Below are 15,998 nucleotides of genomic sequence, written 5' to 3' on the forward strand. Positions count from 1 at the left end.
GTGCCACTAATCTAAAGGCTAGCGAGATCGCTGATTTTGTGACGCCACAGCGATCTCGCCAGCGAGATCTCTGTGTGTGCGACGGGGATCAGCGACCGGCCCCCCCGCCGGGTATCGCTGATCGTGCTGGGCCATTTTTTCATCGCTGGCCTCCCGTTGGCCAGCGCGCATCACTGCGTGTGGCAGCGGGAGCCAACGATCAGCGAGGCTCCCAGCGCTCTAAGCAGGCGCTGGGAGCTGGTCTCTAAGGTAAATATCGGGTTACAAGCGGCGCGCGTCACTTAGTTACCCGATGTGTACCTTAGAAACCTGTGTGCTGGCAGCTCCCGGCGCGCTGCTTAGTAACCCGATATTTACCTTAGAGACCAGCGTCCTCGCTGGTGCTGATCGCTGGGGAAGCTGCATGACTGGCAGCTCACCAGCGATCATGTAGCGATGCACCAGCGATCCTGACAAGTTCGTATCATTGTCGGGATCGCTGGTGCATCTTTATGTGTGACGGGGCCTTTAGTTTAAAAAAAAAAAGGGGGGGGGGGGGGGGGGGGGAGAAATGTTCATTGACCCCAGTATAATATTCAGAGCCACTGTCTTCAGCTGCTCCCGGCGATGTTCCGTTCCTGCACCTTCACCTTCTGTCTGACCGGAAGTCAGAGATAAAAGTTAAAAGTCTCAAGCTCTCAATGTAAGTCTGAGAATCTCATTCTGGCTCTTACAGACTTCCATTGAGTAGTGACTTCCGGTTTGCACAGCAAATGCTCGGGGCGATACGGCAGGTCACAACCTGCAGCAGATGATCAGAGAACAGGTAAAGACACTGTCTGGAGAGTATATACTGGGGGCAAGGAACTTACCTTCGTGACACCACTCCATCTGTAAAATCCAAAAAACCCCGCTGGAGTGGTGGTTTAAGAATACATTTATATATGCATTATTATTATTATTACTAGGCAAGTGAATATTTTGACCATATCATTATTTTATGCAGATTTTACAACTCTAAGCTGTATAGCTTTGAATGGTTATTGGATGAAGCAGATCAGGTGATGTGTATTTAATGAGAAGGGTGCGGCCTAAGGATACAACATCCTTTATCAAGGTGTGCAGAATTATTAGGCAGATTGTTTACCTCAGGAAAAATGGGCCAAAAAAAAGTAACTTGCCCAGAAAAATCAAAAATTGCTAAAAGTCATACAGAGAGATGCAGCACCCTTGAAACTTAACATATTTGGGCATGATCACATAACTATTAAAAGTTTTGTTACAAATAGTCAACAGGAATGCAAAAACACGTTGAGAAAAAGAAAAGACGCACATTAGAGGATTTGTCTGGCCTTAGGCTACAAGTCTCCAGTCATTCTATGCGCGCTGTGAGAATTCTCCAATGTCGGAAGGGGCATGACCGTGGGTATGTAATTTGTATACATGCAGTCACATGTCAACTAGACGTGCTCAGCCTCTTTCAATGGAAGTATATTCAGGACATGTCTAGTCTGAATGTGTACAGAGCGCTGTGAGACTCAGAAAATCTGAAGTGCAGCGATGTCACTGAGAAGAGGAGCGGAACGCGCTTGATACTGTAGAAGACGGTGGTAGAAGAGTATGTTACCCCACTCACACAACACTACATTATATACACAGATTAGTAAGTGCACTGTATGTTACTTACAGCCCCTTTGCAGTACAATCTCAGTTTTCCTGATGAGTTACGGACAATCACCGACATGCGTTTTCGATTACTGCAACAGAAGAATTTTGTCAGGCAGCTCGGAGGATTCATAATAAAAACACATATATAAAATTATCTAGCTCATGCAGAACTTATAAGGGATTTCCCACTTCAGACATTTCTAGATGTAGCAAAGTTAGAAAGATTGGCATGTATCGCCGGTCACTCGAATACTAAGAGAGCTTCACTTCATTTGCGGATGGCCGAGCTGCGGACTTCCTCTGAAGCTCTGCCCACTGCCACACCTCCTCCGGTCAGCTTCGCCTACGTCGGAATGCGACGAGCGTACCTTATCTTTAACATTGGGTCCGCAAGCCGTGCGGATGCATCGTTTTGACGCTGCGGCGACCCGCATCGAACGCATCAATTTACAATTTTGATGTGGTCGCCGCATCGTCAAAACGACGCATGCCGAGCATCCACATATATTCGCACGGCATGCGTACCCAGTGTTAAAGATAGGTACGCAGGCTGCATGCCGATGTAGGCGGAGCTTCACAGAGGAGGTGCGGCCGTGGGCGGAGCTTCACGGAAGAAGTCCGCATCCCTCCGCAGGTGGCCATCCGCAAGTGTGAATCTAGCCTTAGCGATGGCACTATGCAGTTGATGTACGTGTGCCCCTGACAGTGGCGGAGCATGCCAAGCTTGTCATAACGTATTCTACATCTGTATGGCATATACACAGGAAAATTCATCAATATCTGACTCCAGTCTTAGACTAAATTGGCAGCTGTATGCGAGTTGAGGAAAAGAAGAGGCGAAAACCCCCGATCTCCCAACAGGTGGTGATTCCACACCTAGGACCCCACTTAGCAGACAAGAGCGATGTCGTCCATGTCTGTACTAAGGATAAGCCTTTACCTGCCAAAGATAGTTTGCTCTTTACAGTAATCTGCCCATATTTATTTTTTACTTTTCATTTTCCTTACTTATATAGCACCATCATATTCCACAGTATGTTTTTGGTGGGATTTGAACCCAGAGCTTCAAAAAGCAACAGTGCTAACCACTGAGCAACTATACTGCCTATGACATGAGGCCACACATTATCCCAGCACAGTTACTATGGTCCATGGTAGCGGTCAGCTTGCGGCAGCACAATCACATAATAAACGTGCAGTGGCTTTCTTCTGTATTTTTAAGAAAACAGCAATTTACTTGCTTAGTGTCAATTGCTGCAGTTTTTTGCAGAAACAATCTGGCTATTAGTAATAATAAGCATTTTGGTAATGATTTTCTAAAAACAGCAGAAAAACGATATGCCTCCTACCATACCTACACCGTGGCTGGGTGCTCACCTTTACATGGAACCTCAGCTTTACTGTGAAGTACCAAACTCCTCCCTGTAAATACTTGTCACTCCAATACAAGACTTGAACCGCTTTTTTTTATTTTTTTTTTTTAAAGACCTTTATGCATCAACATCCCTTTGTTACTTTTCTGTCAATTTCATGAATAAATTGATAACCGAGTGTGAACATTCCTCTTTTTGATATCACTATTTATCTACATAGAGAACGTGCTCCGCATCATCGTCTGCAGGTTCCTTAAAAGCATTATTAAACCTTTAAAAGCCAAAACAGAAGAATATTACCTTGTAAATTCCAGCACATGTAGTAGCTGATACCTTTCCTCCTGGCCAAGCTGCAGGAAATCACAGAAAAAGTTACTGCTTGAATAACTAAAGATATATGGGAATGTTGTGGTTCACTCGACACTTGCCCAACAGACACGTCTTCGACGCTCTTCCCAGCAGTCTAAACTCAATACAAGATTTCCTGAGCAAAATGCTCCCTGTAATCGAGGCCATACACCTAACATTATTTTCTATTCTCAGGAAGAGATATGCTTTCGGTCTATACTATGCCAAGTCACTATTATGCCCCCAAATCCAGGAGGGAAGCTGTGGGCTGGAGGAGAGGACTTCTACATAACTGGCCGATAAATATGCACATTGCCTGGTGGCCATGTGCATGTAACAGGTTTATACAGAAAGACCAGGACATGTATGTTCCTCACAAGCAGAAATGGTCATCCCTGGAAGGCTCCTGATCCACTACAGTCATGGCCAAAAGTTTTGAGAACGACAAAAATATTATATTTTCACATGATCTGCTGCCCTCTGGTTTTTATGTGTGTTTGTCAGATGTTTTTATCACATACAGAAATATAATTGCAATCATATTATGAGTAGCAAAAGGTTATATTGACAGTTAGAATGAGTTAATGCAGCAAGTCAATATTTGCAGTGTTGACCCTTCTTCAGGACCTCAGCAATTCTCCCTGGCATGCTCTCAATCAACTTCTGGATCAAATCCTGACTGATGGCAGTCCATTCTTGCAAAATCAATGCTTTTATTTTGTCTGAATTTGAAGGTTTTTGTTTGTCCACCCGTCTCTTGATGATTGACCACAATTTCTCAATGGGATTAAGTTCTGGGGAGTTTCCAGGCCATGGTCCCAAAATCTCTATGTTTTGTTCCCTGAGCCATTTAGTTATCACCTTTGCTTTATGGCAAGGTGCTCCATCATGTTGAAAAAGGCATTGTTGATCGCCAAACTGCTCTTGGACGGTTGGGAGAAGTTGCTCTTGGAGGACATTCTGGTACCATTCTTTATTCATGGCTGTGTTTTTAGGCAAGAATGAGAGAGAGCCCATTCCCTTGGCTGAGAAGCAACCCCACACATGAATGGTTTCAGGATGCTTGACAGTTGGCATGAGACAAGACTGGTGGTAGCGCTCACCTGGTGTTCTCCGAATAAGCCGTTTTCCAGATGTCCCAAACAATCAAAAAGGGGATTCATCAGAGAAAATGACTTTACCCCAGTCCTCAGCAGTCCACTCCCTGTACCTCTTGCAGAATATCAGTCTGTACATGATGTTTTTCCTGGAGAGAAGTGGCTTCTTTGCTGCCCTCCTTGAGACCAGGCCTTGCTCCAAGAGTCTCCGCCTCACAGTGCGTGCAGATGCACTCACACCTGCCTGCTGCCATTCCTGAGCAAGCTCTGCACTGCTGGTAGCCCGATCCCGCAGCTGAAACACTTTTAAGAGATGGTCCTGGTGCTTGCTGGTCTTTCTTGAGCGCCCTGGAGCCTTTTTGGCAACAAGGGAACCTCTCTCCTTGAAGTTCTTGATGATGCGATAGATTGTTGACTGAGGTGCAATCTTTCTAGCTGCGATCCTCTTCCCTGTTAGGCCATTTTTGTGCAGTGCAATGATGACTGCACGTGTTTCTTTAGAGATAACCATGGTTAACAGAAAAGAAACAATGATGCCAAGCACCAGCCTCCTTTTAAAGTGTCCAGTGGCGTCATTCTTACTTACTCATGACAGATTGATCTCCAGCCCTGTCCTCATCAACTCCCACACCTGTGTTAATGGAGCAATCACTGAAACGATGTTAGCTGGTCCTTTTAAGGCAGGGCTGCAATGATGCTGAAATGTGTTTTGGGGGATAAAGTTCATTTTCTAGGCAAATATTGACTTTGCAACTAATTGCTGTTAAGCTGATCACTCTTTATAACATTCTGGCGTATATGCAAATTGCCATTAGAAAAGATGAAGCAGTAGACTTTGTAAAAATTAATATTTGTGTCATTCTCAAAACTTTTGGCCATGACTGTACAGTATGGAGTCATGAAGTAACAAAATCATATGTTTCTATAGTAAGATATACGATCTTCACACCATCACCTAGTGAAATCAGAAGAAGAATCACTGGAAAGGTAGAAGGCCGATGTGATCTACATCGACACTTATTACATAGAAATAAAGACAGGACATAGATATAACACAGATCGATAGATAAAAGACAATAGACAGACTCGATACAGTATATCAATAGATAAGATAGTAGATATTATATACATAGTATTTACACCACATTCCCTATTTTTATGCAAATTGGATTTAAGTGTCAAAGATGTAATTTTTTTGCTTTTCACATGAACTCCTGGATGGTATTGTGTCTTGGGGCTCTTCTGAATCACTGAAATCAATCTCAAGCACCTGTGATAATTAGTTTGTCAGGTAAGCCCAATTCAAGAAAAACTACTTAAGACAAGACGTTCCATACTATTACGCAGGCCACAGGTTTAAGCAATATGGAAAAGAAGGATCTCTCTGCTGCCGAAAAGTGTCAAATAGTGCAGTGCCTTGGACAAGGTATGAAAACATTAGATATTTCACAAAAACATAAGAGTGATCATCAAAGAGATTTGTGGCTGATACAGAGCACAGGTGGCTTTGTGCAGATAAAGGCATAATGAGGAAGGTTTCTGCCAGACAAATTCAATGGATTAAGAGAGCAGCTGCTAAAATACCGTTACAAGCAGCAAACAGGTACTTGAAGCTGTTGGTGGCCCTGGAGTCCTATGAACCTCAAGGTGTAGAATCCTCCAGAGGCTTTCAGTTGTGTAAAAACCTACTATTCGGTCTCCCCTAAACAGTGCTCCCAAGTAAAACGGCTACAGTGGGCCCAGACAAACATGAAGACTAGATATAAAACAGTCTTGTTTACTGATTAGTGACATACAGCCACGGACGGTTCAGACGGATGGAGTAGTGGATGGTTGATGGATGGCCACCATGTCCCAAGAGGGCTGCAATGGCAGCAAGGAGGTGGTGGAGTCATTTTGAGTTGGAATTATGCAGACAAAACTGGTAGACCCCTTTAGGGTCCCTGAAGGTGTGAAAATGACCTCTGCAAAGTATACAGAGTTTCTGACTGACCACTTTCTTCCATGGTACAAAGAGAAGTACCGTGCCATCCATAGCAAAATCATTTTCATGCTGACAACGCGCCATCTAATGGGGCAAAAAATACCTCATTGGCTGCTAACGGCATAAAAGGAGAGAAACTCATGGTGTGGCCACCATCCTCCCATGACCTTAACCCTATTGAGAACTTTTGGTGTATCTTCAAGCAAAAGATCTATGAGGGTGGGGAGGCAGTTCACATCAAAACAGTGGCTCTGGAGGCTATTCTGACTTCATGCAAAGACACTGAAGCCCAAACTATCCAAAAACTCACAAGTTCAATGGATGCAAGAATTGTGAATGTGATATCAAATAAAGGGGTCTTATTTTAACTTGGCCTGATAAGATGTTTTTGCTGGAAAAAGCAATTGATTACAGTAAATGTGACATCTTAATACTGCAAATTCAACAAATGACCATTTCAGTCCTTTACAGCCTATAAAAGTTTGGAAACTGTTGTGCATAATAATTTGGAACAGTGCAATTTGAGTATTTTTAGTTCTTAAAAAAAATTCTCTCATCATTGAGAGGTTTGTCCAGTAAAATGTAATTTATCCTCTAATGGTCGATGATTTGTACATTACACGGACTCCTTTCCATCGACCATTTAGGAAAATCAGAGAAAAATAAAATTTGTATAATAATTTGAGAAGTGGTGTAGATAGCAAACAGTATATAGAAAGTAGCCAGTACATACATCTCTATATATAAAAATGAATGTGTTTGTGTGTGTATCACCAACCAATCACTAAGCATCTTTCATTTCACCAGAGGTGTTCAAAAGAATCTGAGCTGTGATTGGTTGCTATGACCAACAGTTTTCCCACTTGACAACAACTCAGCAGACACTGACATGGTGGGAGAAATCTAGCATCTCTGGGAACATAAGCTCCCAGCCATGGTCCGCCCACCCAGAAAGGAGCAGAGAGCACAACAGAAATGAATCAGCCCTCCTGTGACCATATACACATCATACATCCTCCATCCCGTAGGCACATCTTCCCTCTTAGAGGGATCATTCGTATGGAAGTCAGAGCAAATCCATCCAGCGCTTTCGTACTAACCCCAGGGTCTCTTAAAGGGATCATTGGTATGGAATTTAGGGCAAATCCACCCTGCGCTTTGGTACTGACCCCAGGCCCTTCTTAAAGGGATCCCCGGTATGGAAGTCAGGGCAATTGCCTTTAAATGCTCTGGTACTGACCCCAGGCTCTCTTAAAGGGATCTCCTGTATGGAAGTTAGGGCAAAACCCTCGGCGCTCTGATTCTGACCCCAGGGTTCTATTAAAGGGATCTGGTATGCAAGTCAGGGCAAATCCACTCAGCGCTCTGATCCTCGGTACGGAAGTGAGGGAAAATCCACTCTGCGCTTTGGTACTGACCCCAGGCCTCTCTTAAAGGGATCTCCGATATGGAAGTTAGGGTAAATCCCTCAGCACTATGATTCTCACCCCAGGCTTCTATTAAAGGGATCATTGGTATGGAAGTCAGGGCAAATCCACTCAGTGCTCTGGTTCTGATGCCAGGCCTCTCTTAAAGGGATCCCCAGTATGGAAGTTAGGGCCGTTCCACTCAGCGCTCTGGTTCTGACTCCAGGCTGACGGGATGATGTGGGATATTGGTGGTAGTAGTCAGGTGGCTATGGCTGACAGGATGATGTGGGATATTAGGGGTAGTAGTCCGGTAGCACTGGCTGATGGGATGATGTGGGATATTAGGGGTAGTAGTCTGGTAGCTCTGGCTGACGGGATGATGTGGGATATTATAGTGAATGTGGCTATGCGGAGTGGGCGGGGCTTTACACTCAGCATTATATATATATAATTATTATAATTTGTTATAACTAACCGTAGTTAGTTACTATGCCCGGGCAGCGCCGGGCTCCTCAGCTAGTTGTACTATATAGATGGGATTTAGTATGTGTGTGTATATATTATATATTGCAGACAGTAAATAGATAGTAGACAGACTGTCTAGTATACAGATAATAGTCAGTAAACAGATTGTAGATAGAATATACAGATAGACAGTATATAGATAAACCTACTGATTCTATAATGACGGAATCTGGGGTCCTTCCTGTAAACACAAATCGCAGTTGCTTTGCCGCCCTTACTAGGGCTCCTTCATCTACAAAATAAAATAAATTATCAAATATTTATTAAATCAGTTTCACAGATGCTAAGGAAGACATAATTCATCATAAATAAAGGAGGACATAATTCATCATAAATAAAGGACATAATTCTTCATATATAAAGGAGGCTATTATTCATCATATATACAGTTAGATCCTGTCGCACCGTACCGCCTTAGAAATGATTAGATGCCGCTGCTGTAAATGATATTTTCCGCTATTACACACTGTCATAACCACAGACTGCACACAAGACTGACTGATGGTCGGAGTGAAACTCCAGGACTTTAAGGACACAGTATAAAGCATGATGTGCAGCTTTCTGGAGCGGAGATGCTGGATGTTTTATGAATAATCAATCATTTTATTTTGGATTCTTACAGTGACTAAACTTCACTGAAATTCCCTCCAGAGTGTTTACTGCGAACTATCAAAAGAAAACATTTCTATGCAAATGTTCAAATACATTTTTCTATACTAATTTGCAAATGCACACTTTTTCAGGAGTCCAAGCCAGACACACCCCAGACTGGCGATACCCAGACACACCCCAGACTGGCGATACCCAGACACACCCCAGACTGGTGATACCCAGACACACCCCAGACTGGCGATACCCAGACACACCCCAGACTGGCGATACCCAGACACACCCCAGACTGGCGATACCCAGACACACCCCAGACTGGCGATACCCAGACACACCCCAGACTGGCGATACCCAGACACACCCCAGACTGGCGATACCCAGACACACCCCAGACTGGCGATACCCAGACACACCCCAGACTGGCGATACCCAGATGCCAATTTATTCATAAATGTCTAGGCGGAATACCAGAGGTGGTGTCAGCCATGCCCTGGTGGGCAGCAGAAACCTTCCTTATTCCTACAAAATTTTTGCGACGCATTTGGCTGACAAAATCTGCATCTGCAGACAGCTGTTTCAGGGTTTCTGCCCCTCAGCAGCAGCAATTAAGGCGCTGGATGAGATACATCAGCACAGTCCTGGGTGAGCCACTATCATTAGGTACGTTGCTGTATACATGAAATTGAACAGATGTGGTGAGGAGTAATTGATAATTAAAGAGCCTCATTTAGTATATAAGCTTGTGTCCTCTAGATCCACTGTAATAGTATATCCTACAATAAAGACTGCATGTATACATTAAATGGATCTTTTACCAAATGAGGCTTGTGTGTTAACTTTGAAAATCAATGTCATATTGGCTGTGCAATTCTCACATTTATACACGCATTTTTGAGTCCAGCTAAAAAATGAGTTGTCTCATGCGTCAAAGTATATTCAAACTACTTCCACCCACACTGACTGACTGCAACAGCTTGTACTGATCCCTGTGAGATCTCAGCAGGGGGGAGGGACACTGAGAAGCTGTCAATCTGCCAATGTGGTAGAAGATTCAGCAGCAACAAAAGTGACAGAGGAGCTGATAATCAGGCCAAGTGGGCAGAATATCATATATGCAGCCATTTTAACTTGTATTTATAGAGCAAGTTCTCTACTGAACAGGTATGAGAGACCCATTTTAGAATGTATATAGTAGGTATTGATAAATCTGGTGCCAGATCCAATTTACGCCAGATTCAGACAGTAGTATTTCATATTTGGTATAAGATCAGCAAACCAAACTTTCAGACTCCAGACTCATAGGTGTATATGGACCACCAAATACAGTCATCTGAATGTTGACTTAAGCGTGTGGTCTAAGACCAAATTTTTTTTTGTTATTGGTTTAAAAACTAATAGACAGGTGTATGCTAACAGAGACAACTACTTGCCTTTTCTACCCAGCGCCAACCGCTCCTGCCGGTGTTTGAGCTGCTCCATGTCAACAGTTAAACACAAAGAAATCTCAAATCCGGTAGAAAATTACAATAAACTCCAAAGATCAATGACACAACACCACCTCTATCAGTATCAAATGACAAAATGAGGTCATGAGTTTTTTTAAACAATCAAATATTTTATTAATTATACCAAAAGAATCAATATAGTTATCAGACTACCTGCCTGTTGGCTCGGAGGCCAGCAATAAACAAAATTATATAGTCCTGGATAACCCTTTAATCTCTGCTTTACCCGTGTCCAATGGTGCCACTCTGACCAATGGGAAGTCAGACAGATGTGGTCCCTGGGATTTGCACCAAATGCACATAACCTTGTTTATTCTCACCGAGTCTGTTTTCCTTGTATTACGGTGAGTTTTAAATTGCACCCCATGTAGAAATGAAGGCTATGACAAGGCTGCAGCTTAATTTACATCACTGTGAAAGCCGGACTGATTGGAAAAAGGAGAGAACTGCTTGTTTAATAAGACCCATTCTATAAAGTCTGCTCCTTTTTCTTACCGGGAGATGAAGCTTGATAAATAATCTGGTCTCCGTCACGCTCTGGAACGGCGGTATGACAGATTGCCATCATTGTGAGAAACTCGCATATGACAGGGGCAGTGGGCTGAAAAACAGATGTGACACGAAAATTAAATCAGCCGACAGTTACTCATACACTATAAACCTTATTCCCCCATCATACAGCTCACATTCATTATTAATACTGGTTAAAGCAGGGATATTGCTTTCTCGCTGCAACGACATCCAGCCAAGATTTCATTTCTACCATGTTATAAAGGTCGGCCCGACAATCTGCAATTTTCAAGTTTGTTTAAAGGGTTATTTTCAAGACAAAGTAATGAAATATCGCTATTTGCCATCGCATCATAAGGAAGAGGGGTCAACAGCATTAATTCAATTCAGCTGACCCTTCAGTCATTCCTTGCACCTCACCAGCCGGGCACCGGCAGCACCGCTACCTCCCAAGAGAATGTGCTAGGCTGCAGTACCCTGTACAAACAGGTAGTAAGGATTTTCTAGGCAGGAAAATAGCCGTGAAAGGCCAAAGAACTGATATAGGATGGGTAAAGGCGCCAAACGTCAGTCCTTGATTGAACATAAGTCAATAACCCAAGGAGCAATGCAATTGGTGGCATAATGACAATTTGCAAAGGACCTATTTGTTCTATGGAATACCAGAATTCTCCCATACAGCTATTCTGGAGCATTTTTCCCCATGACTGCCTTGCAGGGCTGTGGAGTCGGAGTCATGGAGTCGGTGCTCATTTTGGTGGAGTCGGAGTCGGTATAAAATGGTCCAACTCCGACTCCTAAAATATAAAATAAATTGGATACAGTAGTTCAATGCAGAATGTGCTGAATATTTTTTCATAGGAATTTGGGAAAGTTATGAAATGTCCTATAAATGGCTGTTCTATTTCTGAGCTAAGGCTACATTCACACACAGCGTCTTTGCTGCGTTTTTTTGAGGATACGTTTTTCAGCTGCAAAAGCAGATCAGCTTTTTTAAAAACCGCATCACCTGAAAGGTTTTTGAGCTCATAGATAATGTTTTCAATAGCAAAAGCAGATTAGAAATCTGCTCTATCCATTTATCCATATCTGTCTATCCATATCTTATCTGAACCAAAAAGAATGAAAGCCGGGTAGCACACAGACTAACCCTCCTTTTTTTTTTTTTTAGCACAAGTCAGGTACACCTCATAGCTGCCCAAAAGGACGCCCAGGACAGGCATTGCTCGTCTTCAGTAACACATCAACATCAATTGATAGCTGGAATAAATAGACTGCATTCACCACATCTTAAGGTGCAGGCTTTATTTTCAAGTGTAGGGGTGTGCAGTATAAGGTTCTGCAGCAGCTGAGGTGTGCAGTATGAGATTCTGCGGAACAGTATGAGTTTCTGCCCCCCCCCAGTTTTGATCCTGGCTAAAACCGTTTCTTATAGATATGGCGAACCCTCAGGTAACCCTAAATGAAGGTCAATGGACACAGGTGGCTGAATTGAAGGAATTGCTTAATCACCTATTTACCATGACTAAAATATTACAAGCTGAGGATTTAACTCCTGGCATTTTCATAAGGGAGTGGAAGAACTTGCTATTTTGCCTGTCCCAAAGAGGAGATTTAATCGCAGATGGCATTTCTGCTTCAATAAAAGGGAGAGAGACACAGCTATTGGAAAATAAAATTTTTCTGGCAGCTGTTTATGTGGACCCAAGTCATCGTATATTGCTTGATGATCAACAGCTTACTAAAGGAAAAGTAGCTCTGACTGAGGTAGCAGTTAGGATAAGTGGCCTACAGGAGGACTGCCAGGCGCAAGAGGACTTGGGGCCTGACAGTGCTACTGCTGCCATATCTTCATCCTCATCAGATGAGGAGTTTGACTTTGACAAGTATTTGGATGATATGGAGCAGGCAAAGCGTTGCTGCAAGGAAAAAGATTTCACTCCGTCTCCTATAGCAAGCAGATTGACCATATTTCAGCGCAAAATGTTTCACTTGCTCTCAAAGAAAAAGAAAAATTCAACCGTTCATCAAAACTGACTGTGCATGAGGCAATTCCTTTATACTTGGAAATTGTTAGAGATGTTGCCCATGTGGTTACGGCTTTGCCTCCAACCCAAGTTAGTGTAGAGAGGTTGTTCTCTGGCCTTAAAATTATTAGGTCAGATTTTAGGTCATCTATGAAGGAGCATCTAATGGAGACGATTCTATTTCTTAGAACAAATTCATAGACTACACAAATGTTATTTAGTATGTTTTTGTTGAAAACTGTTTTTTGCCACTTATATAGTTTATGACATAGTGTTATATATATATATTCGATATTACATAGTGTGTTACATATTTACAATTTATTACAGTTTTTTGTGTTCTAAAGTTGTATTCCAATAAATATATATTATGTTCAATCTAAATGTCTTAATTATTGTATCATAAAAATGATTAAATGTCTGATGTTCACATTGTACTACAATACATTCTTCACTTAAATATAAGCAATATATGTTCGAGTCGGAGTCGTGGAGTCGGTGGAAGGGAAATTGAGGAGTCGGAGTCGCAGGTTTGGCTTACCGACTCCACAGCCCTACTGCCTTGTGCCGTTCTTTTGATATTCCTCATAGAATGTTATGAATAAATGGAAAATACCGGTGCTACTGCCCAAATGTCAATTTATTCATACATTTCTACAAGCAATAAAAGGAATGGTGCCAGACATACCTTTAGAGGTTCAGGGGAAATCATATCCTATCACTATAAAAGCTTTGCTACACGTTTGGCTGAAAATCCGTGGTAGAATCTGAATTCCAGATTGGGCCATGAATTTCCCCATCACTGCATTACAAAACATTGAATATGGTGAAATATATGAAAAATATGTGAAATATGCATTGAAAATAATAATCAGCATGTAACATATTTGAAAGTCTGCAGTATGCTTTGTTCTTGTGCAGACATTTTCTACTACATGTACACCTAGGATTTGCTGTGGTTTTGCATCATTTTACAGTACATTTTACAGTACAATACAAGTAAATAGGATTTTTGAAAACTACATGTTGACATAGCTTTCAAAAATCCTATTTACTTGTATTGTACTGTAAAGTGATGCAAACCTACAGCAAATCCTAGGTGCAAATATGGTCTAACCCATTAGAAGCAGCTCTGTCCTCCTCCTGTAGATTAACCCATTAGAAGCAGCTATGTTGTCATCTTGCAAATTAACCCAGCAGAAACAGCTATCTCATCCTCTTGCAATAACCCACTAAAAGCAGCAGTGTCATCCTCTTAAAGATTATCCCATTAAAAGAAACGCTCATCTTTTTGCAAAGTAACCCTTTAGAAACAGCTTTATCCTCTTTTAGCTGAGCTGCACACAGTATTGGGTAAAATTCATCATTCGAAATAGAGGAACAAAATTATTGCCAGATTTGAGCTTTGCCAATTGGCTGTCCATGGCATGTATTAGTAAATTAATTTACCACATTTTTACTTCATTTTTGTCAAATTTATGAGAAACTTATGTGAAAAAATTATTCCATTGTATTCAATGAACCACTGACTTGACAAAACAGTAAAATAGGCACATAATCCTGACCAGATCTGAGCACATCCCTACAGTTGGTGTCTCCCAGAGAAGAGAATCTCACTATACCCTTCATACTGGTGAAATAAAAGTGAGCCCTGCATCTATTATACTGCAATAGAGAAATCATATGATTTACTAACATCATTTATCTGCAAATAAAAAATTTCACCTTCTGTCACTTTGTTTTTCAAAGCCTATAGATCCTCTTTAAACGACTTTATGTTCAGTAGAGTCTTGAGGAGATCATTTGCATATTCCCAGCTCCTTCTGGGATAAGTGAAGAGTCTCCGCGAGCTCAACGATCACTGGGTTTTGGCCGTTGCAGCTGAAAAGAGGAAATCGGAAAACCAGGGGAAGAGTCTTGAGGAGATCATTTGCATATTCCCAGCTCCTTCTGGGATAAGTGAAGAGTCTCCGCGAGCTCAACGATCACTGGGTTTTGGCCGTTGCAGTTGAAAAGAGGAAATCGGAAAACCGCGCGTCGAATTTTGGCTCATCTTTCATCGTTTTTAAGAAATCTCAATATGGAAGAGGCCAGGAGCCATTTGGTGAGCTGCACTCCTTGCTACATGTTCACAGACTTACCAGTGGAAAAGCCAAACTTTACATGCCACAAATGCAAGCTTGTGTCCCTGTTGGAGGAAAAGTTGCAAAATCTCGAAGAGAGGTTAGCTATGTTGAAGATCATTAAGGAAGGTGAAGAGTTCTTAGACAGAGCAGAATTATCTCTTCATGTTACAGAAAGAGAAGAAATTCGAAGTGCACCTGAAGAAACAGAGGAATGGAGACATGTGACCCAGAGAAGCAGGAGGATCAGGAGGCAGTTAGCACCCATACTGCTCAGGAACCAGTACCAGGCTCTCACGCAGGAAAACGATGAAGAAATACATCAGGATAAGACTTTGCCAACAAACAGCAACCTTGTACGCCTTCAGAGTCCTCCTGGATGGAGAAAGAAAAATGTTGTGAAGAAAAAACGGAGAGTGGTGGTCATGGGGGATTCCCTGTTGAGAGGACCAGAGGCCGCTATCTGCAGACCGGATATAACTTCAAGAGAAATGTGCTGTCTTCCAGGTGCAAAAATTAAAGATGTGTCTGACAGGATATCAGGACTCTTCAGACCTACAGATGACTACCCATTCCTGCTACTACATGTGGGGACAAATGACACTGCAAGAAATGACCTGGAAACCATCTGCAGAGACTTTGAAGACTTAGGCAAGAAAGTGAAAGAACTGGGAGCGCAGGTGGTCTTCTCTTCCATCCTCCCAGTGGATGGCCATGGAACAAGGAGGTGGAATAAGATTCTGCAGGTGAATAACTGGCTACATCGATGGTGCCGTCAGCAACGATTTGGATTTATGGATCACGGAGTGAATTACCTTTACGATAGACTACTTGCTAGAGA

General features: G+C 42.4%; 1 protein-coding gene across 6 annotated transcripts in view; it reads right to left on the minus strand.

Moving 5' to 3' along the window:
* The window catches only part of ATP8A1 (ATPase phospholipid transporting 8A1), a 311,188-nt gene that overhangs the window by 143,693 nt on the left and 151,497 nt on the right, over nt 1-15,998 (minus strand). For all 6 annotated transcript variants that reach the window (XM_073583432.1, XM_073583434.1, XM_073583430.1 and 3 more), the window contains 4 exons: nt 10,993-11,098; nt 8,533-8,615; nt 3,321-3,370; nt 1,667-1,736 (listed from right to left, as the gene is read on the minus strand). In XM_073583432.1, the coding sequence (XP_073439533.1) occupies nt 1,667-1,736; nt 3,321-3,370; nt 8,533-8,615; nt 10,993-11,098 (309 nt within the window). The remainder of the gene's footprint in view (nt 1-1,666; nt 1,737-3,320; nt 3,371-8,532; nt 8,616-10,992; nt 11,099-15,998) is intronic.

This window comes from Dendrobates tinctorius, unplaced genomic scaffold (assembly GCF_039654945.1).
Source record: "Dendrobates tinctorius isolate UK_male_01 unplaced genomic scaffold, ASM3965494v1 ptg000079l, whole genome shotgun sequence".
In the NCBI taxonomy this organism is placed as follows: domain Eukaryota; kingdom Metazoa; phylum Chordata; class Amphibia; order Anura; family Dendrobatidae; genus Dendrobates; species Dendrobates tinctorius.